General features: G+C 41.9%; 2 protein-coding genes across 3 annotated transcripts; one reads left to right on the plus strand and one right to left on the minus strand.

The window, feature by feature from the left end:
• Positions 1-27: 27 nt before the first annotated feature.
• Positions 28-5,969, minus strand: ing3 (inhibitor of growth family, member 3). Its single transcript, XM_061959682.1, has 12 exons — positions 5,603-5,969; positions 5,385-5,456; positions 4,952-5,052; positions 4,825-4,890; positions 1,512-1,608; positions 1,360-1,431; positions 1,171-1,287; positions 928-1,091; positions 648-853; positions 383-575; positions 284-322; positions 28-218 (listed from the first exon to the last, which is right to left on the minus strand). Exons 1-12 carry the CDS (start codon positions 5,628-5,630, stop codon positions 102-104), a joined length of 1,272 nt encoding a protein of 423 aa, XP_061815666.1. The 5' UTR covers positions 5,631-5,969; the 3' UTR covers positions 28-101.
• Positions 5,970-6,057: 88 nt separating this feature from the next.
• Positions 6,058-21,710, plus strand: tspan12 (tetraspanin 12). 2 transcript variants are annotated; one of them, XM_061959684.1, is made up of 7 exons: positions 6,058-6,367; positions 16,051-16,133; positions 16,220-16,355; positions 17,576-17,641; positions 20,580-20,687; positions 20,754-20,897; positions 20,963-21,710. In XM_061959684.1, the coding sequence occupies exons 1-7, from the start codon at positions 6,302-6,304 to the stop codon at positions 21,176-21,178; spliced, it is 819 nt and encodes a 272-aa protein (XP_061815668.1). In that variant the 5' UTR covers positions 6,058-6,301; the 3' UTR covers positions 21,179-21,710. The 2 variants fall into 2 exon arrangements, with proteins under 2 accessions (XP_061815668.1, XP_061815669.1); XM_061959685.1 differs by lacking the exon at positions 17,576-17,641 and having other exon boundaries at positions 6,059-6,367.
• Positions 21,711-23,686: the final 1,976 nt, after the last annotated feature.

The raw sequence follows: 23,686 nt of genomic DNA on the forward strand, positions 1-23,686 counted from the left end.
TTGGATGAAAATAAAAGACAAATAATCTATGGCATACAAAGAAAATGTTTATTGTGTTAAAAAGGTGGAAACAACAAGGTTGGACTTTTTGTTTTTGACGTCTACTTGTGGCGGCTTCCTCTGCGCTTCATGGCGGCCGTGCACTGAGGACAGTACCACTTCCCTTTGGGCGCCTCGCTAAGACCCACACAGCCATAGTGGAACCACTCGATGGGACACTAGAAGACACGTCAGCGCACGTTAGCATACGTCGGCACAAGCCAGAAACTTACGTGTGACTTACATCCGTGTTGTCGCAGCCGACCATTTCCCCGTACGACACCTGCAAACAAAAAACTGTCAGCGTCGCTTGTCGCAGCAGGACAAGATGGCGGCATCTGACCTGGTTACAGATGCAGTAGCGCGGCTCATTGGGGTCATAAGTCCAGTCCACTTGGCTATTGGCCTCGGCCTCGGGCAGCACAGACACCTGCTGGGAAAGTTCCTGGGCCAACGCCGACGAGGACGAACAGGACGACAGCGAGGAGGAGGATGACGATGAAGACGATTGATGGTTGGAAGACTTGACGCTGCTTCTGGAAAACATCACATAGGATTAGCATGGCCGCATTGCGTCCATCACCGCGTGCTCGGTGACGCGCCCTTACTTGGACTTGCGGCCTCGAGAGTCAGAAGTGGTAGCGGCGACGGCAGCGGCAGGGGCGAGCGTCTGCGTGAGCGTGGACGCCAATGCGGAAGACGGGTACGGCGAGTTGTCGCGTGACAAGGAAAAGTCTCGACTGAGCTGGAAGTCGTTGTTCTTGATGGCTTCGTAGCTCGCTTTCAGACTGGACGTCCTGCGACCCTCCTTCATCTGGACACGCACACATTTTTCCACCTTTGACCTCAACATTTAAATGCACTACCTAAGCAATCACCTGACCTCACCTGAGCAGTGGCCTGTACGGCTTGAGCGGCCGCCATGGTGATGGCACCGGCCCCCGCCCCAGGGCCGGCAGGCAGCGAGCTGAGACTGTAAGAGGTCAAAGGTTGTGAGGAGTTGACGCTGTAAATGTTGTTCGCAGAGGATGACATGCTGTTGCCGCGACAACCTGCACAAGATACAAAGTACAGATGAGCACCAGGAAGCCAATGCAGTGGCGACATTTGCCTTTGCGCACGTGTCATCACCTGGCGTGTTCTCTTTTGAGGCGTCTGAGGTCAGCGTAGAAAGCAAAGCTTCGGACTTGAACTTCTTCTCGGGAACATGTTCTGTCGTGTGGTGTGTTGTAGCGCTGTACTTCCGCTCTGTTGCCATGGAAACAAGTTGTCAATAACCCAAGCCAAAGACTTGGGTTATGTTCCAAATGTAAGACTCACTTTCGACGGTGGCATGTGAGTGGGCGTGGTGGTTGTTGACAGGCTGAGATGGACTGTCCATCTCCAAAGATCCTGAAAAACAACAGAACAGGGAGTGACGACAAAAGAAAAGGAAGTGGCAAGTATGCAGCATGGCGGTCTTAATGACTCACGTCTTTCCAGAATCTCTGTGATGCCGGCGTTGTCGGCCTCCAACTCCATCTTGAACTTGGCCAGTTCTTGGTCTAGTTTGCGCAGGTGCCGGTCCACCTGACAACAGACACAAAAGGGGCAGGAGTGACATCTAGTGGTGTCAGACAAAACTACACAACTATTCTACACATGTTGTAAATAATGTCCCACTATCATTTCCAGATGTGGGAAACGTTTCAGCACTAAATCGTATTTATTATTTCAGGGTTATGCAGGTATCAGCAAAGCTAATTTAATTTTTTTTAATGCCACTTGAAACCAATTTAATGCCCATGTCCTACTGCACATAGTTATAACATATAGTCCAAAGCTTTGTTGTGTATATTTGAGGGTCCACCACCCCCTCCATAACAGAGACAGTGCCTACTTTATTGCTTCAGGTTGGGACTTTTATTCAATTTCAATTGCTATCAGACAGAGTATATTATATTTCTAATATTTGTTTTAGAGAACATGGAGATTTAAACATTTACATTCCAATTACAATGCTAAAATATACGAGAAATACAAGTTTATTGCATTTGAAAAGGGTATACTTGCCTTATTATTATTATGTATTATCATTACATTAGAGCAGCGGTGTCAAAACTCATTTTAGCTCAGGGCCGCATGGATAAAAATCTTTTCACACGTGGGCCAGAGGGGTAAAATCGCGGCATAATAACTTAAAAATACAACTACGACAACTTCAGATTGTTTTCTTTGGCCCAAAATAGAACAAGGACATTCTGAAAATGTACATATCAAAAATAATCCTCTTGACACAACACTCAAAGTTGGTAAAAAATTCTGAGGAAAAAAATTGGTGCAGTTTCAAAAACACCATTAAGAACGCAATGAAATTAAGACTTAATCTTAGTGTTTCTACAAACCAATTAAACTTTAGGTCACAGCCCATCTATGATTGAACAAAAACAAAATGAGGTATAAATAAAAACGCTTATATGTATCAACTACCTCATTTGTCAATTCCATTGTTGACTTTCTTTAAATTTGCACAGAAGAAAATCATTTTCACAGAACTATATCAATTGTGCAGTGTCTCATGCAGCATTTTAAGTGAGGTTATCAATTGTATATTTTACCCCCGTTTGTTTTATATTGGGTCGAGGGGGAGGAGTTGCAGCCCCGCTTTACTGTGTACCTCTTGCTTGGTATACTTACTCATCTTAATCTGCTTGCCTAACAGAATTGCTATTGCAACATCAATTGGACACTTTTGGAACAGCAGTTGCTTTAATTTAAAAATGCTGCTCAATTTTACACTTAGCAAACTCATCTGATGGGCCGGATTGAACCTGGGCCGCATGTTTGACATCCCTGCTTAGTGGTTAACTTGGTCTCAAGCTAATATATCGTCAAGCAAAATTTGTTACCGCCGCAGGCCTACCGTTAACTGGTGCCTGTCTTTAATCGCCCACTTGTGAATAGCTAATACCATTTGTGAGTTCACTGAATTAAATATTTTTCAAGCCTCCGGTCATTAAATTAATGATTTTTAATGTCTGAATTTGAGCAAAATCCATTTAATTACATTTAATGCTTTTCTATGACCGGTGGGAACCCTTTACCTAATAATATTAAAGTTAAGTTAGTTAAAGTACCAATGATTGTCACACACACACAAGGTGTGGTGAAATGTGTCCTCTGCATTTGACCCACCCTTGTTCACCCCCTGGGAGGTGAGGGGAGCAGTGGGCAGCAGCGGTGCCGCACCCGGGAATCATTTTTGGTGATTTAACCCCCAATTCCAACCCTTGATGCTGAGTGCCAAGCAGGGAGGTTATGGGTCCCATTTTAATAGTCTTTGGTAGTGATGGGTCCGGCAACACCGATGCATCGGCGCATGCGTCGAGCTCATAGAGCGAAACCCTGTGTCGGTGCGCGTACGGCTTTTAGAAAGTCACGTGACCGATCATGAGCTGTTTTGGTCACGTGACCGATACGCGAACTGTGTCGCACTGACGCCTCCTCTGTGCCCTGTGAGCGGCTCTTTTCTACAGCCGGAGAAATAATAACTAAGAAGAGAAAGCGTCTAAAATTGAATACGTTGGAAAAATTGGTGTTTTTTTTAATAAAAATGTGTAAAAAAAAAATAATAATAATTTCCAGGTCCACAAGCATCCTCATTCACAACACGTTCTCTTAGATTTCCATGTTATGATACATGTTCACATTATTTATTGACTGTATCTAAAAAAGACAAAAAATATATTTTTATTTAAATGAAGTTATGAAATAATCCTAAATGACATACAATGACTTGGTTTATATTATTGTATATACTAGGTCAGTGGTTCTCAACCTTTTTTCAGCAATGTACCCCCTGTGAATTTTTTTTTAATTCAAGTACCCCCTAATCAGAGCAAAGCATTTTTGGTTGAAAAAAAAAAGATGAAGTAAAATACAGCACTATGTCATCAGTTTCTGATTTATTAAATTGTAAAACAGTGCAAAATATTGCTCATTTGTAGTGGTCTTTCTTGAACTATTTGGAAAAAGATATAAAAATAGCTAAAAACTTGTTGAAAAATAAACAAGTGATTCAATTATAAATAAAGATTTCTACACCTAGAAGTAATAATCAACTTAAAGTGCCCTCTTTGGGGATTGTATTAGAGCTCCATCTGGATTCATGAACTTAATTCTAAACATTTCTTCACAAAAAAAAAAATCTTTTAACATCAATGTCCACAAAAAATCTAGCTGTCAACACTGAATATTGCATTGTTGCATTTCTTTTCACAGTTCTTTTTGACAGACATTTTAGTGACAAACCTGAGCTTGTGCTTCACGGAGTTTATGAACTTACATTCATATTTTGTTGAAGTATTATTCAATAAATATATTTATAAAGGATTTTTGAATTGTTGCTATTTTTAGAATATTTAAAAAAAATCTCACGTACCCCTTGGCATACCTTCAAGTACCCCCAGGGGTACGCGTACCCCCATTTGAGAACCACTGTACTAGGTCATAAAATCAGTGTCAGTTGAGGCGGTCCATAGGTTGCCTGTAGGGATTTTTAACGTCCAGCAGATGTCAGTATTTAGTCACACAGTATCAATACAGTTTTGCAATGTGTCGAAATGCTTCATGAGGCCTCATCAATAGTCTTTGGTATGACTCGGCCGGGGTTTTGAACTCACAACCTACCAATCTCAGGGCGGACACTCTAACCACTAGGCCACTGAGTAGGTTTATTTAAAGTAACAATTGAATTATTTCACTAAATGTTTGTATTTAATTAGAGCATCACTAGTTGTAACTTACCAGATCATAAATCTGATTGGCCAGCTGGACTTTCTCATCTGCGTCTTCCAGAGCTTTGTAATAATCCTAGACAAAATACAAACATCTGAATATTTGACATGTCAAGGCCTTCAATGAATCGCCTAACCTTTTTAATGACCTCCATCTGCTCCTCTCGCCACTCTGGCTTGTTCTTCTTGGCGTTGATGAAGAAGTCGACCACTTTCTGCTCCAGCTGGTCTGTAGCGTCTGCAAATGTTACAAAACAAATAAACCACACAAGCCAATGGCATTGGAATTAAACACAAGGGGGGGGGTCATAGATAATATCATTATTGAAGCTTAGTGATGACACGTTGATTGTGTTTAAAAACAACTGTACTTTAATTACAGGATGCCTTTAGAGGAGGTTCCATGGTTGCTGATGTTTGAGTGTGATTTCGTGTCAAGTTTGGTTGACTGGTGACACAACGTGCTAGCTTGATAGTACGTAGCAATACATTTATTTGACTAGTTTCGACAAGATTATGTTGGGAGTGTAGTAGCATTGGTGTTGTCCTCATTGTTCATGCTGCACGTACTTTGGACCTGCAGGTCCATCTCTCGCATTTCCGTAAACCTGTCGCGAAGGTCCATGGGAAGCTGCTCGATCACTGCATACCAAGAAAAAAAAAAACGGTTATCGTGCTAGCTTGGCTAGGCTAAATGTCAGACAGAGACGCGCCGGCATATCAAACACATTTAATGCACAAAATACTTCTTTGGCACCTCGGCCGGTTCCTAACAGTCAGATACTCACTCTCGAGATAATCTTCCAGGTACAACATAGCGTCAAATTTAAGGTTTAACGTGTTTAATGATACAAATAATCTCTTTCAAGATGGCGCCGTCAGCCGTTGCCTCGCTCAGAAAAAATTGTTCGAAATGTGAGGTCAGAGTTCTGACGCACACGCCAGTCTGCGCGGTGATTGGTCTAAAAGGAAAGAGGCGTGAACTTGCGGCACCGGGGCATCATGGGACTTGTAGTTTTAATGCAGTAGAGAATGTATGAGTTAGTGTTGACGCATGAAGTCACGTGATGTGTTGAAATTCACATTTAGTTGACTAAACCCCAAACGTTCAACAAAGTAAGAGAATAAAAAGTACTGGGCACGTCCTGAGGTCCTGACGTCATTGTACGTCCGATGTAATAGAAATAAACTTTATTGGGTCACAGTCGTCCCACCGCCCTCCTCCCTCCGGGAACAGACTTCCTCCCGAGCCGGCGGGACCGGACACATCCGTGCGCGAGCCGCAGATGACATTTGTGCGGGGTCTCCTAGCTCCTCCTCTCGACTATTTTAAGCGTCAGTGCGCGTGCGCAGAAGAGGGCAAACAAGTACACACCTGTTCGCTTCCCTGACAAAGGACACACGTAAAGCGGTGTGACAAGAGTTCGACTCCGGTACCGGCCCGTGCTCAGCATGTCACCATGGCGCACCGAGCAAGATGAGCCCGAATGGCGCGACAGGACGCGGTGCGCTGCGTGCGTGTGCTGCTGTACACTCTCAACGTGCTCTTCTGGGTAAAGTCATTTCTCACCTCTTTGCAACTTTCTGTAGCTTCTCAGTCATGAACATTTTTTTTTTTTACGCATGTTGACAATATTTTATAAAAAAATCTCATAACAACCCAGAAAAAAAGGATATTTCAATTGAGGTATTATGCGTCATAATACATCAAACATTTCATAAAAGTATAACAAATGTAGCTCCGTAGTTAAGGTATTTCATAAAGCAGTTTTTAATTTTTGTAATTCCAAGGAACATCGGTGATGCATGGCATGTCTATGTTTTGGTTTGGCACCTGAGTGCATGACTGCAGCCCATCTATTCTAAGTGCCATGGCTCGTGGCTACATATCCCTTCCATCCATCCATTTCCCACCGCTTATTCCCTTTGGGGTCGCGGGGGGGCGCTGGAGCCTATCTCAGCTACAAGAGGGCAGCAGGCGGGGTACACCCTGGACAAGTCGCCACCTCATCGCAGGGCCAACACAGATAGACAGACAACATTCTTTCTTTCTTTCTTTAGTTTATTTCGAACATGAACACACTTATATCATAATACATCACACAATTTCATATCATTTCATTTTACATCATGCCCGAAAAGGAGTAGGAAGAAGCAAAGCTTATTTAATCCTACCCCTTTCCCACTTCAAAGCGTTTACAAATATATAGAATCATTTACTGACCTTTTTATATAATAAAATAACATCTATGAATTAGTATACAACAGTTTTGTAATATGTAATTAATTAATTAATTCAGTCATTATTAACATACTGAGATGAAGAATATCTTATTTTCAATAAGGTTGAAAGTACTTCTCATAATTCTTCTTCTTTGTACTCTGCAAGCACTATTATTTTGAACAACCTCTTAAACTGGATCATATCAGTACAATTTTTAACTTCTTTACTTAATCCATTCCATAATTTAATTCCACATACTGATATGCTAAAAGTTCTAAGTGTTGTACGTGCATATAAATGTTTTAAATTATTTTTTCCTCTAAGGTTATATTTCTCCTCTTTAGTTGAGAAGAATTGTTGTACATTCTTTGGTAGCAGGTTATAGTTTGCTTTGTACATCATTTTAGCTGTTTGCAATTTTACCAAATCACCGAACTTTAATATTTTTGACTTAATAAATAAAGGGTTTGTATGTTCTCTATATCCAACATTATGTATTATTCTAACTGATCTTTTTTGTAACACGGTTAGCGAATGTAGCGCACATTTGTAGTTATTTCCCCATATTTCTGCACAATAACTCAGATATGGTAACACTAGCGAGCAGTAGAGAATATGTCGTGATTTTTGGCCCAGGACATATTTTGCTTTATTCATTATTGAAATGTTTTTTGCCACCTTATGTTGTGTTCACACTCACGTTCACACACTAGGGCCAATTTAGTGTACATAGTTTATTATAATACCTCTGCCAGGAGCTTATGTACTCACTGTTGTTTATTGTAGTTCGTCAGCAACATAGCTCAAAACGTTATGGCCAAATTCTGATTAAAATTTGAAGAAAATGTGAGAAATAGGGAACAAGTGGGGGTGATTTAGATTTTGCGTGGACCTTTTGGGGTCACTGTGACATTTGCTTCGCCAGCTAACAGCGGGTAGGCTCGTAACTCAAAATACAGTACAGGCCAAAAGTTTGGACACTATTTCTCATTTCAATAGGTTTTCTTTATTTTTATGACTATTTACATTGTAGAGTGTCACTGAAGGCATCAAAACTATGACACCTGTGAAGTGAAAACCCTTTCAGGTGACTACCTCTTAAAGCTCATCGAGAGAATGCCAAGAGTGTGCAAAACAGTAATCAGAGCAAAGGGTGGCTACTTTGAAGAAACTAGAATTATAAAACATGTTTTCAGTTATTTTTGCCTTTTTTTGTTAAGTACATAACTCCACATGTGCTTCATTCATAGTTTTGATGCCTTCAGTGACTATCTACAATGTAAATAGTCATGAAAATAAAGAAAACCCATTGAATGAGAAGGTGTGTCCAAACTTTTGGCCTGTGCTGTATGTTCACAAGTTAAAGCATAACAAACAGCCGAGAGACAGTTTCTATCTCAAAATACTCGTAACTTGGAGTACTTGTAAGTTGAGGTATCACTGTATTTTATATATTTTTTCACCGTGTCGTGGGTCTTTCCTGATGCTTCCTAACAGGGTCAGACATACCCTGAACATTTTCACAAAGAGGGATTCCTGGGGGGCATCCTGATCCGATGCCCGAGCCAACTCTGAGTCCCTCCTAAATGACAGAGCTGCTCGCCCTATCTCTAAATGAGAGTCCCACAACCATACACTGTTAAAAGTAATGTTGGCTTTTAGTCAGAAGGACTATTGTTGTAAAGGCAGCACGGTGGAAGTGCGTCTGCCTCACAATACGAAGGTCCTGAGTAGTCCTGAGTTCAATCCCGGGCTCGGGATCTTTCTGTGTGGAGTTTGCATGTTCTCCCCGTGACTGCTTGGGTTTCCTCCGGGTACTCCGGCTTCCTCCCACCTCCAAAGACACGCGCCTGGGGATAGGTTGATTGGCAACACTGAATTGGCCCTCGTGTGTGAATGTTGTCTGTCTATCTGTGTTGGCCCTGCGATGAGGTGGCGGCTTGTCCAGGGTGTACACCGCCTTCCGCCCGATTGTAGCTGAGATAGGCCCCGCGACCCCAAAGGGAATAAGCGGTAGGAAATGGATGGATGGATGGACTATTGTTGTCAAGCTGACAGAACAAATTGCCCATCACAACTTAGTAAGAAGAGCTGTGACAACTTCAACTATAGAAAGAAGCGGGAGAATTCTTAAAAACCCCATAATAATAAGTTCAGCTAAATTCACAAAGTAAGTCAAGGTGGGCCTTTCAACCAACGTGCATGCGCCAGCAATGTGACGTCACGCGCAGTGTTATCTGATGAAATAAGGTCAACCAACATATTTTTCAGTTCTCTTAAGTCATGTTTTCCAGTGAACATTACATAGTACAGATACAAATTACAAGTAGTCTCAATTGCCTCTATATGGGCCGCATGGCTCAGTGGGTAGAGTGGCAGTATTATAGAAGGATAGGCTAAAAACAAAGGGTTAGTGTGGATGCTTCCCGTTTCTGTAAGCCCGTGGTTAGCGCGTTGTCTGTAAAAATGGGTGACTGTGATAATGTTTACACTGAATATTCGTCAGTTGTAGAAACTTGATCAAATATATTATACCAACTTATTTCAAAGTTATCTCAACTAATATTTTCATGTTCATCTTACATCAGACTGAATATCAACTCATGTTTTGAAGTGTAATATACTTGACACTACAAGTTGACTCAACTTAACTCAGTCAAGCAACAAGATGACCTGAATGAGTTAAGTTGAGCCCACATTTTTTATCTCTCAGCTGGCCTGAGAATGTCTCAGGATCCCCCGGGAGAAGCTCGACGAAGTAGCCGGGAAGAGGGATGTTGGCTCTCGGATAAGCATATATTTTCTCCATGCTTCAGCTTGTGTAATTCTCTTTCTAAATGGGGGCTCGTACTCTCCTTAACGATTTTCACTGTCATCTACTCTCTTGCTAGTGTGGTCAAGTTCTCGGTATCTAAGCAGGTCATTTGCCAGATGCAGTTGGAAGTCCAGGAAGCGTTCGATGTTCAAACTTGCAGTGCATTTAGGAGTTAGTGATGCCAACATCAAAGAAATAAGCAATCACACACAAGGTCCATTTCTTGGTTCTGCTTGTCATGCAATAGAATCCCAGCATGCGGTCACAGGGGTCCACACTACCCATCTATACTCCCTGTGACTACAGGTCTTCATATACCTAGACCTTTGTGGCCTCATGTAACAGTTGGGTGGATTTCCTACTAAAAATAGATGTACAATAAAATCCAGAAAACTACGTACACGAGTAAAAGCGGACAAAATGATGTAATCTCACACAAAGTATATGAAAGAATTGACTCTTGTTTGATTACTCAATTTATTATCACAACACAGCAGAGCCTCTTGCAGTAGGAGCTGGATAGGAGAAATTCTCCTTGGTTTCCGGTGCAAGTGTGCCGCAAACACTGGTGGCTACTGTCCGCCTGACATGGCCAAGGAGTCACAGGAACACGTTTTGACAGCAATATGTGGCAAAATATTCGCCTAGATACATTAATGTCCTCACAAATAGTAATATGAATATAAAGCATTACATGCATTGGCTAAAAAGGGAATTTTGTGTCCATGCCTCGATCTTTTATACATTGTTGAAATCAAATGTTTAACGATCGCTTCTGTTTGTCGCCAAAGTATTCGCAGCTTGTAGAACTATACGTAAATCATCCATTAAGTTGGCGTGAGGCAACGCACATATCCTAGTCAACGACAGTCTTATTAATGACTCCTACTGAACATGGGGAAGAGTGTGGAGATGTATGCACTAGGTAGAAGGAGCAAATGGTCCAGGGCCCTATGCAACAAGCTTTCTTAAGCACAAAAACATGGTGTATGCCCTTTTTCACGACAAAGATGAGATGGATTTAAGGTCATGTCTACACTAAGTCGTTTAACCCCTTAAACGAATAATTATTTAGCCTAAGCCCCGTTTCAGCCACACTAAACCAACGTTTAAGGTCCCCCTCTTTGGACAAATTTTTACACGGCTAAGTGCGCCGTGTATTTCTTTAATCTCCAGCACTTAGCTTTGTATGGACTCATTGATCGTTTACAAACTGAGTTCGGAGAGGAAGTGACGCCAGAAAGACCGCGCCCACACAGACAGTGACGTCAGAAAGAACGATTGCTGCTATTTCGGATACAACACTTCTCAGACGGCAAGAGAACTTTCGAATGTCCAGGTCCGTTGTGATTCTACTTAGCGAAAAACTTTGTCCATTTGTAGAATGAGAGTCAACGAGAATACGAGTTCCCGTGGATGTGATCAAAAAGGTAGCGTGTGCTTTGTATTACCTGGCCGTCGAGGGAAGACTACAGAAAACATTGAATGCATTTGGACTGGCAAAGCAGACTGTATCAGTTATTGTTCGCCATGTATGTCGCGGACTCAACGTCTAGGTCCAGAGTATATAAAGTCACCAAAAATGAATGGACAATGAGGGTGAAGGCAAAAGAGTGAGGAGTGTTCTGACCAGATATCTACATCCCTAGATTGATTGTTGTAAAATGTTCTTCATCACATTGTTTACAAGTCTAATAAAGATTTGATTCATTTATGATGGCTCAGGTGTAATTCACTACAATAGGGCCCCACAGCACACTGGATTCCAGTTAATTCAAATACCACAACACTGGGTATTGTTCAGATAAGTTAAATTTAAGAACTTGCACACAAAGCAACACTGGATGTGACTATGACGTGCACATTTTCCGTGCATGGTTGCGTTGCGCCGGCGGGCGGAGGGGAGCAGGGGGTCTTAAACGGTGGCATTGTTGTGTGTGGACACGGATAAGGTCAGGTGGGATTTACCCTGGATAACCTTATCCGGCTTAGTGTAAACGGGGCCTAAAACTATAGCTTGTTTTTGTGATCACATGACTATTAGGACTGACTTCTCTTTTCAACTATTGGCATGGCTTTGAGATCTTATTGTTGTTATGGTTCTAGTTGTGTAAGGACATTAGCCAACAATTAATCCAGGAGCTTAATTGATGTGAAGTAGTGGTCAAAGTACATGAATCCTCCTGTGGGAACAGTTTCAGGGCGAATGTATCCTTCCCTCTATTATACTTCGGAGTTCAGCATCCGACGATCTGGAGAAGCAACAACGAACACCTCTCAGCCTTCAGGAATCTTGCTTTCCTGGAACAAATTAGCTGATGGGACAGTGACCATTAAAGGGTTAATTTGCTCAATGCAGACCTTTCCTGTTTTGGACCGTCCAAGGGAGCCTTGCCTTACTTTGTCCAGAAGTGTCCTGACTCTCCAAAGAATGTCTTTCTCCATTGTTATTGATAATCTTAAGGGAGTTTGAGAACCTGTTTTTTCTCCTATTCTGGCTCATTATTATTGGTCATTTGGTTTTTGTTACCCAAAATATGTTGATTCCGGAAAGGCAATATGCATAGATCAGCCCCTCATCTGATTTGAAAGCCGCCAAGTCTTCAAAGACTTTGTCGTCAATGTAATGTGAAAAGCACTGCATAGGATTCCAGTTTCTAGAAGTAATGGTGTTATCTTGATAGTCGCGAGGTCTGGGAAGCACGGGTCGGAATCAGTGATGTGGAAAAAAAACCTCATAAAAAATCAAAAACATCTTACCTGTCTTAGTGATTTATCATATTGCTAGTCCTGTTTGTCAGAAGATCTGATAAATATTCTGCCTCTTCTTAGACTTAGACTTAGAGACTTAGACTTCCTTTTTATTGTCATTCAAATTTGAACTTTACAGCACAGATAAGAACGAAATTTCGTTACATAAGCTCATGGTAGTGCAGGATAAAAAAGCAATAAGGTGCTTATATAAATAAATAAATATATATAAATAATATATATATATATAAAATAAATAAATATATATAAATATTTATAAATAAATAAATAGATTACTGTACAGATAAATATATTGCACTTTTCCACATGCGTCCACGTTTATGGATGTATGTTATATTGTCTTTTTTTATTCCAGCGAGTTAATCCATTTTGGGGGGAGTTGAGGGGATAATTTAATTATGATGCGTTCAAGAGTCTTACGGCTTGAGGGAAGAAGCTGTTACAGAACCTTGAGGTTCTGCTTCGGAGGCTGCGGAACCTCTTTCTAGAGTCCAGCAGTGAAAACAGTCCTTGGTGGGGGTGGGAGGAGTCTTTGCAGATTTTCTGAGCCCTGGTCAGGCAGCGGCTTTTTGCGATCTCCTGGATAGGAGGAAGAGGAGTCCTGATGATCTTTTCCGCCGTCCTCACCACTCTCTGGAGAGACTTCCAGTCTGAGGCATTGCAGGCTCCAGTCCAGACAGAGATGCTGTTGGTCAGTAGGCTCTCTATAGTGCCTCTGTAGAATGTGCTGAGAATTGGGGGAGGGAGCTGTGCTCTTTTCATCCGACGCAAAAAGTGCATGCGCTGCTGAGCTCTTTTTACAAGAGCTCCGGTGTGTAGGGACCAGGTTATATTGTCTGTGTCTTCTGAGCTTCTTCTACAGCCAAGGAATAAATGATTGATTTTATACATGCATTACGTCAGTGATTTTCAACCACTGTGCCGCGGCACACTAGTGTGCCGTGAGATACAGTCTGGTGTGCCGTGGGAGATTATCTAATTTCACCTATTTGGGATCAAAAATGTTTTTTGCAAACCAGTAATTATAGACTGCAAATAATGTGTTGTTGTTGAGTGTCGGTGCTGTCTAGAGCTCGGCAGAGGTACCGTGTAATACTCTTCCATATCAGTAGGTGGTAGCTAATTGCTTTGTAGATGTCGGAAACAGCAGGAGGCATCGTGCAGGTAAAAGGTTATCTAATGCTTAAACAAAAAGTAAACAAAAGGTGAGTGCCCCTAAGAAAAGGCTATGCAGAACGAAACTAAAACTGAACTGGCTACAAAGTACCGTATTTTCCGCACCATAAGCCGCCCTGGGTTATAAGCCGCGCCTTCAATGAACGGCATATTTCAAAACTTTGTCCACCTATAAGCCGCCCCGTGTTATAAGCCGCATCTAACTGCGCTAAAGGGAATGTCAAAAAAACAGTCAGATAGGTCAGTCAAACTTTAATAATATATTAAAAACCAGCGTTCTAACAACTCTGTTCACTCCCAAAATGTACGGTAATGTGCAAATGTGCAATCACAAACATAGTAAAATTCAAAATAGTGCAGAGCAATAGCAACATAATGTTGCTCGAACGTTAATGTCACAACACACAAAATAAACATAACGCTCACTTTCTGAAGTTATTCTTCATTCATAAATCCCTCGAATTCTTCTCCTTCGGTGTCCGAATTAAAAAGTTGGGCGAATACGGGATCCAAAATGGCCGGCTCCGTCTCGTTCTGTGAATCCTGCCTTCCGGAAAGCTCGGACCACAGTTGTGACCGAAATATCCGCCCAGGCATTTACGATCCACTGGCAGATGTTGGCGTATGTCGTCCGGCGCTGTCTCCCTGTCTTAGTGAAGGTGTGTTCGCCTTCGGTCATCCATTGTTCCCACGCCGTTCGCAGTCGTGCTTTAAATGCCCTGTTGACACCAATATCGAGCGGTTGGAGTTCTTTGGTTAATCCACCCGGAATGACGGCGAGTGTTGTATTTGTGTGCTTCACTTGTTTTTTGACACCATCTGTGATGTAAGTTTAAATTCTGCGTTATACGCGTGTCGCTTAGTAGGAGCCATTTTGTGGTCTTTACAGATGTAAACACACAAAGGAAATGAAACGTAATACCCGCGCGCTTCTTCTACGGGGGCGGGTGGTTGCTTACCATAGAAGAAGAAGCGCTTCCTCTTCTACGGGGAAAAAAGATGGCGGCTGTTTACCGTAGTTGCGAGACCGAAACTTTATGAAAATAAATATTTATATTAATCCATATATAAGGCGCACCGGGTTATAAGCCGCACTGTCAGCTTTTGTGAAAATTTGTGGTTTTTAGGTGCGGCTTATAGTGCGGAAAATACGGTAAACAACAGAATGCTGGACGACAGCAAAGACTTACTGTGGAGCAAAGATGGCGTCCACAATGTACATCCGAACATGACATGACAATCGACAATGTCCCCACGAAGAAGGATAAAACCAAAGTAGATGCGGGAAATATCGCTCAAAGGAAGACATGAAACTGCTACAGGAAATTACCAAAAAAAGAGAAAAAGCCACCAAAATAGGAGCGCAAGACAAGAACTAAAACACTACACACAGGAAAACAGCAAAAAACTCAAAATAAGTCACGGCGTACACCTACTTTGAGACAAGAGCTATAATGATGCATGCTTGGTTATGGTTTAAAGTCATATCCAACAATTGCGACAACGAATTTTTACTGTCAGCTGAGTTTCGATTTTTAATGATTTCTGCTGGTGGTGTGCCTCCGGATTTTTTTCAATGCAAAAAATGTGCCCTGGCTCAAAAAAGGTTGAAAAACACTGCATTACGTGACATCGAAAATACATTCTAATTGTTTATTACCCCACAAAGAAATGTGTTTTGGGGCAGAAGTTTGAACATAAACCACAAACTGGCAGGCTGGTAAGCTAGCCGCTATTAGCTAAATCAGGGGTCCCCAAACTTTTTGACTCGGGGTTAAGACAATTTGGATGATGTCACGTTATCAAAGGTAAAATGCATTTTTAGACAATATGATTTGCCTGTGCGACACCGAGAGTAAGAAGCGGTAGATAATGGATTAGAAAGGACAGATTTAAAAAAAAAGAATAAATTACCAAAAAAAAATAAAAAATGTTTAAATTGGGACTTTTCGCGGGCCGGATTTTGGACGCTGTTGGGCCGGATGCGGCCCTCGGGCCGTAGTTTGGGCACCCCTAAGCTAAATGATACTGTCTGTTTATGTTTCCTTACTTTGAACTCTGGCAAACTATATTTATATCTCATCAGCACAACAAACTTGTCTTATCTTGTGTGTATGTGTGCACTGGCCACTTTGAAATTCTCAGAAGTTATTTGTAGCAGAAACTGATCTGTGTGCGTGTGTATGTGTGTGTGTGTGTGTGCGTGTGTGTGTGTGCTCGTGCTTATGTGTGTATGTGTGTGTTTCTAGCTGATGTCAGCGTGCATTCTGGGAGTGGCGGCTTGGATTCGAGATTCCTTGAACGCTGTCCTGACCCTAACGGCTCACACCAGGTCAGTGTGGACCAACATCAACAAACAAAACCCGATCATGTCCTAGCGAAACATGTACTCTGTGTGTGTGTTTGTGTGTGTGTCAGGCTGGAGGAGGCGGCCGTGCTGACGTTCTCTCCGCTCGTTCACCCCGTGCTCGTGCTGGTGTGCTGCTTCCTGCTCATGGTCGCCATGTTGGGCGTGTGTGGCACGCTGCGCTGCGACCTGCTGCTGCTGTCATGGGTACTCCAATAGAGTGAAATAACTGCCACAACTCAACAAACACACATGTTTTTACCTGCGCCCTACAATTTTCAAGTAAAAAAATAAATTAAAAAAAATGCAAGTTTTAGAACAAGTTTTTTTGGAGTAAAAACTTTTGGCAGTAATATTCAACCCTGTGCAAGCCACACACTTGCACTCAGAGCACCTGTAATTTGCAATAACAGGTGGTGATGCTGAGTCAATTTACGGCCGTCAAAGCTACCCTTGCGCATGGTGCCCTCCGCCAAAAATAACAAAGAAGAAGAAGAAGCAGGGTAAAATGTCGGCCAGGAAAGAGGGGAAACTTACAGGTTGAGCTTGTTTCCCCTTAAATTGACTCAGCAGTCGTTGTAGGGTGCGAATTAGGGGTGCTCTGAGTGCAAGTGTGTGGATCGCGCAGGTAGGAATATTACTGCCAAAAGTTTTAGCTAGAAGAAAATAGTTTTTCTACCAGCGAATCGGGGACGGCGTGGCGAAGTTGGGAGAGTGGCCGTGCCAGCAATCTGAGGGTTACTGGTTCAATCCCCACTTTCTACCATCCGAGTCACGTCCGTTGTGTCCTTGAGCAAGACACTTCACCCTTGCTCCTGATGGGCCTGGTTAGCGCCGTGCATGGCAGCTCCCGCCATCAGTGTGTGAATGGGTGAATGTGGAAATAGTGTCAAAGCGCTTTGAGTTCCTTAAAAAAGGTAGAAAAGCGCTATACAAGTACAACCCATTTACCATTCACCATTTTTTAACTGAAGGACATTGTTTTATTTGTGTGTTTGTGAAGTTTTGGCAGTATGTTCACTCCTTATACTCCTCTATTGTGATTGGTTGATGTGATTCGCTGGAGGGGGGCGGGGCCATGTTCTCAGATGTCTGGCTCCGTTTTTAATGGCGCTCTGTGCAAGGTGGCCTTTTGGTTGCCATATTAGCAGAGGTGCCCACACAACCCGAGGGGCCCCGTAATTCCCCGCATGGGTCAACATTCGGGATGTTGCGCACAAACGTCCTCACCTCCTTGTTTGTGTTGACACACATGCGCATGTGATGATAATATGTCACTGATTTGTCTTCATCCATTTAATGGGAACTGAAATGAGCGCTGAGCACAAAATAAGTCTTTTGTTTTTCCACCCCCCTTTCTTACGGCGCCCCCTATACAATGGCGCCCATGTATATAGAATTGTCACTGCTGAATATTTGTGTTTTAGTACTTTTGCTGTCTGATGGTCATCTTGTGTGTGGAGCTCGCCAGCGCTGTTTGGACTTACGAGCAGGTGACCCACACACCTGCCCTTATGTGCATGTTTGTGTTATCAGCAGAGAGGTGACACACCTGTGTGTGTGTGTGTGTGTGTGTGTGTGTGTGTGTGTGTGTGTGTGTGTGTGTGTGTGTGTGTGTGTGTGTGTGTGTGTGTGTGTGTGTGTGTGTGTGTGTGTGTGTGTGTGTGTTCTGGCAATGCTTACTTAATGGGGACATCGCTCTGTTTACACAGTCACCTTTAGGGGACCTCTGACGGTATGGGGACAAAAAAACAGGTCCCCTAAAGGGAAATCTTTTTAAATGATGTTAATCATTTACAAAGGTTTAACCATTAATAGTACTGTGATTCTGTATGGTATCTATCCTTATTTAAAACTAATATATTTTTCCAAAAACAAAATCTGGTTTAGTGTTCCTTAGGATGACATTTTCATACAGCATGATTAGAAAACATTATTACCTTAACCAGGCATGTGATTTTTCCGTCTAAAGTCGGAATTCCGTCTTTTTTAATCTCGGGGGAAAAAAAAAAATTATCTCCCGTTTTTCTGTTTTTTTTTCGACCCTAAATCAAGATTCGAGACGTAGTTTATATTACGCCGTAGTTGATTGGTCGATATGTTCCTTGTGACCAATCAGGACATCTGTTATGAATGATGACGTTAATAACGTCATCATTCATAATGGTTATTACCGCCATTTTCCATATGTAAACAATGTCGGTTCTCGAGAGAAAGGACGCTTTACGAGTAAAAGAAATTGATAAACATGTCAAAAATAAGTTTCGATGGGACTGGATGGAAAGGGAAATCACTGATACTGTTGGGAAGAAGGAAGTTACGACTTTGTTCGGTGATTTTATTCGGAAAATCGATCATCCCGGAAAGGTTTTGTGCACGTGGTGTCATGATAATATTGACTATGGATCACGAGGTTTCAAGGCTTTGGAAGTACACGCGAAACGCCAAAAACATATGAAACAACTTGAAGCAAGGAAAACAAAATTTTCACTAGCTGGTACTTGTGGATGTCAACCGAAAGTGAGCAAACCTTACGGACTTCATCCTTTGTTTACATCGACAACTGCCGTAGACATCGAGAGGATAGATCCACCCAAACAACCCACTTCAGTTGCAGACAGGGTTGTTAATAATGAGGTAAGCTAAAAAATAATTGCTTGCGAAATACGCATGTTTGTTTTAAATATTAACCAATTATTGCTTTGCGAAATATAAATGGGTTTTTCTAAAAATAAAAAGCCACGTGAAAATATATTATGAAATTACAGAAATTCAAAGAGTCGCATTATTGATTCCATTTAACAATTTATTTGAAATAAATTTGCATATAATACTATTTTGTAATATTAAGTTCTTATGTAGTCTCTTGAAACAATATTGTCAGTGGTGTAACAATCTTGAAGGTAAATATTTTCACACTTGTTTCATGCAATATGTCAGTGTCCTCACATTATTATTATTTCCTATTTTCAAATATGAGTAAACAATACTAAACATGTTTAATTATTTTCATAAATTGATATCCTATTTTGGCAAAGAATGAAATGTTTACATTTGGTATTTTGTTATATTTATAACTAAACTTGTAGGCAATTAGGCATATACATTAAAACTGAATTGTTATTAGTGGTTATGTATTTTACAATTAATGCTACTTTCTGATAGCATATATCATGTAATAGTCTTAACTTTAAAATATATTTTGTATAATAATAAATCTTGGCAAACCTGTTACACCACTGATCTTTTTTTTTTTTTTTTAGGATAATTGGGTTATGTATGTTCTATTAATGATGTTTTCATGTCTTTAAACACTAAAATATTTTCTTCAAATGGTGCTGTCGTTGTTAATTTTAGCATGTTAAATTGGTGAAAAACCAGGAGCTTCGGGGGGACCCTGGACCTGGCTGGGGGCCTTCGTCCCCCAGACCCCCGGACATTTTTTCAGTCTTTTTCATTGTGGTCAAATCACATGCCTGCTTAACGTATGATTCACATTCAGAATTTTCCATCCTTCTATATATGGTAGTTGGAGTTGCAGACAACTTCATTACTGCTGAATAGCAGTTTTCAGTAATGTCACAGAAGATGCAGGATTTTGCTTTAACATTTAATAATAACTGGGATTTTTATAGCGCTTTTCTAAGTACCCAAAGTCGCTTTACATGTAGAACCCATCATTCGTTCACACCTGGTGGTGGTAAGCTACTTTCATAGCCACAGCTGCCCTGGGGTAGACTGACGGAAGCGTGGCTGCAATTTGCGCCAACGGCCCCTCCGACCACCACCTATCATTCATCATTCAATTCACCGGTGTGAGTGGCACTGGGGGCAAAGGGTGAAGTGTCCCGCCCAAGGACACAACGGCAGCGATTTTTGGATGGTAAGAGGCGGGGAGCGAACCTGCAACCCTCAGGTTTCTGGCACGGTTGCTCTACCCACTATGCCATGCAACCCCATTTAAGTGGTGAAACTTCCTATAAGAGGACAACTGTGGTGCTGTATTCTGAGGATCATGTCATATTTAATTTGAACTTTTTTTTTTTTTTAATGGTCCTCATAGTCATGTACAAATTTGTGTGAATTATGAAAAATTATTAAAATTTGGTCCCCATGAACCATATTAACTCTTTTTCCCCAGGGTCCCCAGTAAGAATGATCAGCACATTACTTTCATCAATCCAGAGATTTAAGACGTGTATGAGCTAACTGGGCACTGGCCATTTTACCTCATTTTTATTATGCCTCCACAACTAGTAGAAAGGGTGGTCCCCACAAGTGATGATCAAAAACTTGGTCCCTATTCCAAATGCTAACCAGTGTGTGTGTGTGTGTGTGTGTGTGTGTGTGTGTGTGTGTGTGTGTGTGTGTGTGTGTGTGTGTGTGTGTGTGTCTGTGTGTGTGTTTTTGTGCGCACACCTGTCTGTTTAGCCTCCCGTGCATCGCTCTGACATGATCAGCCTGAAGTTTCGGATGTCAAACTTTGGCCATCATCACCATCAGTGGCTCACACACACCTGGGACACTTTTCAGACAGAGGTCAGAAGTTTCCCACACACACACACACACGCGCACACAGGTGATGGAAAGTGTATTTGTCCGCAGTTTAAGTGCTGCGGCGTGATCTACTTCACCGACTGGCTGGAGATGACCGAGATGGAGTGGCCGCCTGACTCGTGCTGCTCCAATCAGTATCCAGGATGTGCTGGCCACGCCCACCAACATGACCTCAGCGATCTCCACCAAGAGGTGAGACAGCGCTCCCTTTAATGTACCATCAGCGCGGTCTTATTATGGCCGGTCTTTCCTCCAAGGGTTGCGGTCCAAAGATTTTCTCCTTCATTCGCGGCAGCACGCTGCTGCAGCTGTTGCGTTTCCTGGGCGTGGCCATGGGCGTGGCCCAGATTCTGGCCATGGCGCTCACTCTGATGCTGCTGTGGGCGCTTTATTATGGCCGTAAACTACACACAGACTCGACGTTGGTGCCTGGTGGCACCGTGGCCGTGACTCATGAGGCCTCACAACTGTAGGCCCCGCCTCCGGACCGCCAGTACAGAACCACTTTGAGATGGGACGTCAGTGAAATAGATTAGCTCCTCACCGGACACGTTGACACACGAATCCCAGTGATCTCGTTGTGGGATGTTCTCATGGAAAACGAGTGACAATCCTTTCATTTTTAGAAAGGGTCAGAGTTCATACAGGAAGTGGGAACGTTTCCTCTAGTGTGCAGATGTCCAGGAAATAGGACAAGCCCCGCCTCCAGTTCATTGCTATTTCCTGCAGCACACTTCACAACAAATCATAGGATTTATTGAAGGACTTTCATAGAGAACAAAATATTTTTGTTCCTTCATGCATGCACACTGACAACCATAATTACAACATACCGGGTATTGATAATAACATTTTGAAGTGCTAGATTGTTTCCGTTGAACAAACATTCACAGATTTACGTGTCTGTTCAAATGTTTCTTTGCATATTCCCACAAAATCATCTGTTCTTTTCTCGTCAAAGAAAGGGAAATAAAATAATTTCAAAGTGCACTCTCCGACACGCAACATTCAGCCATCTTTGAACGCTCCACGGTCAAAACGCCAGAATTTTTTTTTTTTACACCTTACTAACTCCTGACACAACTGGTTTGCAGCTATGTTAGCATGTGCATATTGCGCAAATGAATGCCAGCAGGTGCATCCGCATTAACTCCTTTATTGGCGCAAATGAGTGCCTACAGCATACTTGCCAACCCTCCCGAATTTTCCGGGAGACTCCCGAAATTCAGCGCCTCTCCCGAAAACCTCCCGGGACAAATATTCTCCCGGAAATCTCCCGATTTTCAGCCGGAGCTGGAAGCCACGGCCCCTCCAGCTCCATGCGGACCTGACCGAGGACAGCCTTTTTCATGACGGGAGGACAACAGGGTGACAAGAACTAAATCATCCAGACTAGAGATAAATTGTATTATTATGTTTATCTTACCTAAAAATAAATATATTCATTAATTTAAAAAAATAAATAAATAAATACATTTTTACTATATTTTGCTAAAAACATCAAAATTAATTGTATTTTTATTTGTGTTTTTTCCTGACTCCTTATTACATCCAGCCATAGAATTATACATTAAAATAAACATATTTGAAATAATTGATTTTAAATTATCATAATAATAAATTTAAAATGACCATATTTAATCATTATAAATAATAAATGATAAATGGGTTGTACTTGTATAGCGCTTTTCTACCTTCAAGGTACTCAAAGCGCTTTGACACTACTTCCACATTTACCCATTCACACACACATTCACACACTGATGGAGGGAGCTGCCATGCAAGGCGCTAACCAGCACCCATCAGGAGCAAGGGTGAAGTGTCTTGCTCAGGACACAACGGACATGACGAGGTTGGTACTAGGTGGGGATTGAACCAGGGACCCTCGGGTCGCGCACGGCCATTCTTCCACTGCGCCACGCCGTCCCGTCATTAAAATAATTGCTTGTTTATCAACAACTTTAGCATTTTATTCATTACATTTTGAAACTCTCAGAAGCCAAGTTATGTTATATTCCTTAATATTTATTTATGCAAGCTTGAAGTATCAATTATCTAAACACAGTTTTGTTTGCATATTTTCAGGATGTAGATATATATATATATGTATATATATATATATATATGTATGAAATACTTGACTTGGTGAATTCTAGCCGTCAATATACTCCTCCCCTCTTAACCACGCCCCCAAATCACGCCCCGCCCCACCCCCGACCACGCCCCCACCTCCCGAAATCGGAGGTCTCAAGGTTGGCAAGTATGGCCTACAGCTTTATTAGCATTAACACCTACATTACCTTCAACACCGTCTTTGGAGAAAATAAATGCTAGCAGATACATTAGCTTTAGCACCTTCATTAACATAAATGAGGGCTAGCAGCCACATTAGCTTTACAGCATTCATTAGCATGAATGAGGGCTAGCATCTCCATTAGTACCTTCATTAGAACAAATGAGGATTAGCAGCTACATTAACCTTAGCACAAATAAAGGTTAGCAGATGCATTAGCTTTAAAACGTTCATGAGCCTAAACGAGGGTTAGCAGCTACATTAGCAATAGCATCTTCATTAACGTCACATGCTTCTAACGTGGAAGAGTTTGAGCTCAAATCTGCTGTCTCGTTTAGAATGTGTATGTTTGTATATAATATACAGTGTGTATAAAATATATGTACAGTATATGTAACACATGCCAGCAACTAAGCTGCGTGTTAAATGAATATTGCATAAACGTCAGTCACTCCATTGCACCTCAAGCGTGCCAGTGGCTAGCTGGCTTGACTGTCAATCCTAGAGAGGTGGTGTGGCCGTGGGATCAAGCGCAGGCCAGATTATCAAATGTCTCTGACAGAGTTGACAACCTATACTGTAAGTGCTAAGCTAATTAGCATGTAGGCTACTATTTGGAAGCATGCCATTAGCTAAGCTAGCAATTCAGTCTAAACCTTACGGTGCGCCAGCATCCGCCCTTGAACGT

This window comes from Nerophis lumbriciformis, linkage group LG05, assembly GCF_033978685.3.
Source record: "Nerophis lumbriciformis linkage group LG05, RoL_Nlum_v2.1, whole genome shotgun sequence".
Taxonomy (NCBI): Eukaryota; Metazoa; Chordata; class Actinopteri; order Syngnathiformes; family Syngnathidae; genus Nerophis; species Nerophis lumbriciformis.

Bases quoted from the DNA above. Each gene is read 5' to 3' on its own strand.
- ing3 (XM_061959682.1), bottom strand. From the start codon at position 5,630: ATGTTGTACCTGGAAGATTATCTCGAGA. The intron at 4,891-4,951 runs GTTAGGCGATTC...TATTTTGTCTAG, and splicing joins AGATGGAGGTCATTAAAAAG to GATTATTACAAAGCTCTGGA. The intron at 219-283 runs GTAAGTCACACG...CGTGTCTTCTAG, and splicing joins TCGGCTGCGACAACACGGAT to TGTCCCATCGAGTGGTTCCA.
- tspan12 (XM_061959684.1), top strand. From the start codon at position 6,302: ATGGCGCGACAGGACGCGGTGCGCTGCGTGCGTGTGCTGCTGTACACT. The intron at 6,368-16,050 runs GTAAAGTCATTT...GTGTGTTTCTAG, and splicing joins CTCTCAACGTGCTCTTCTGG to CTGATGTCAGCGTGCATTCT. The intron at 20,688-20,753 runs GTCAGAAGTTTC...ATTTGTCCGCAG, and splicing joins GGGACACTTTTCAGACAGAG to TTTAAGTGCTGCGGCGTGAT.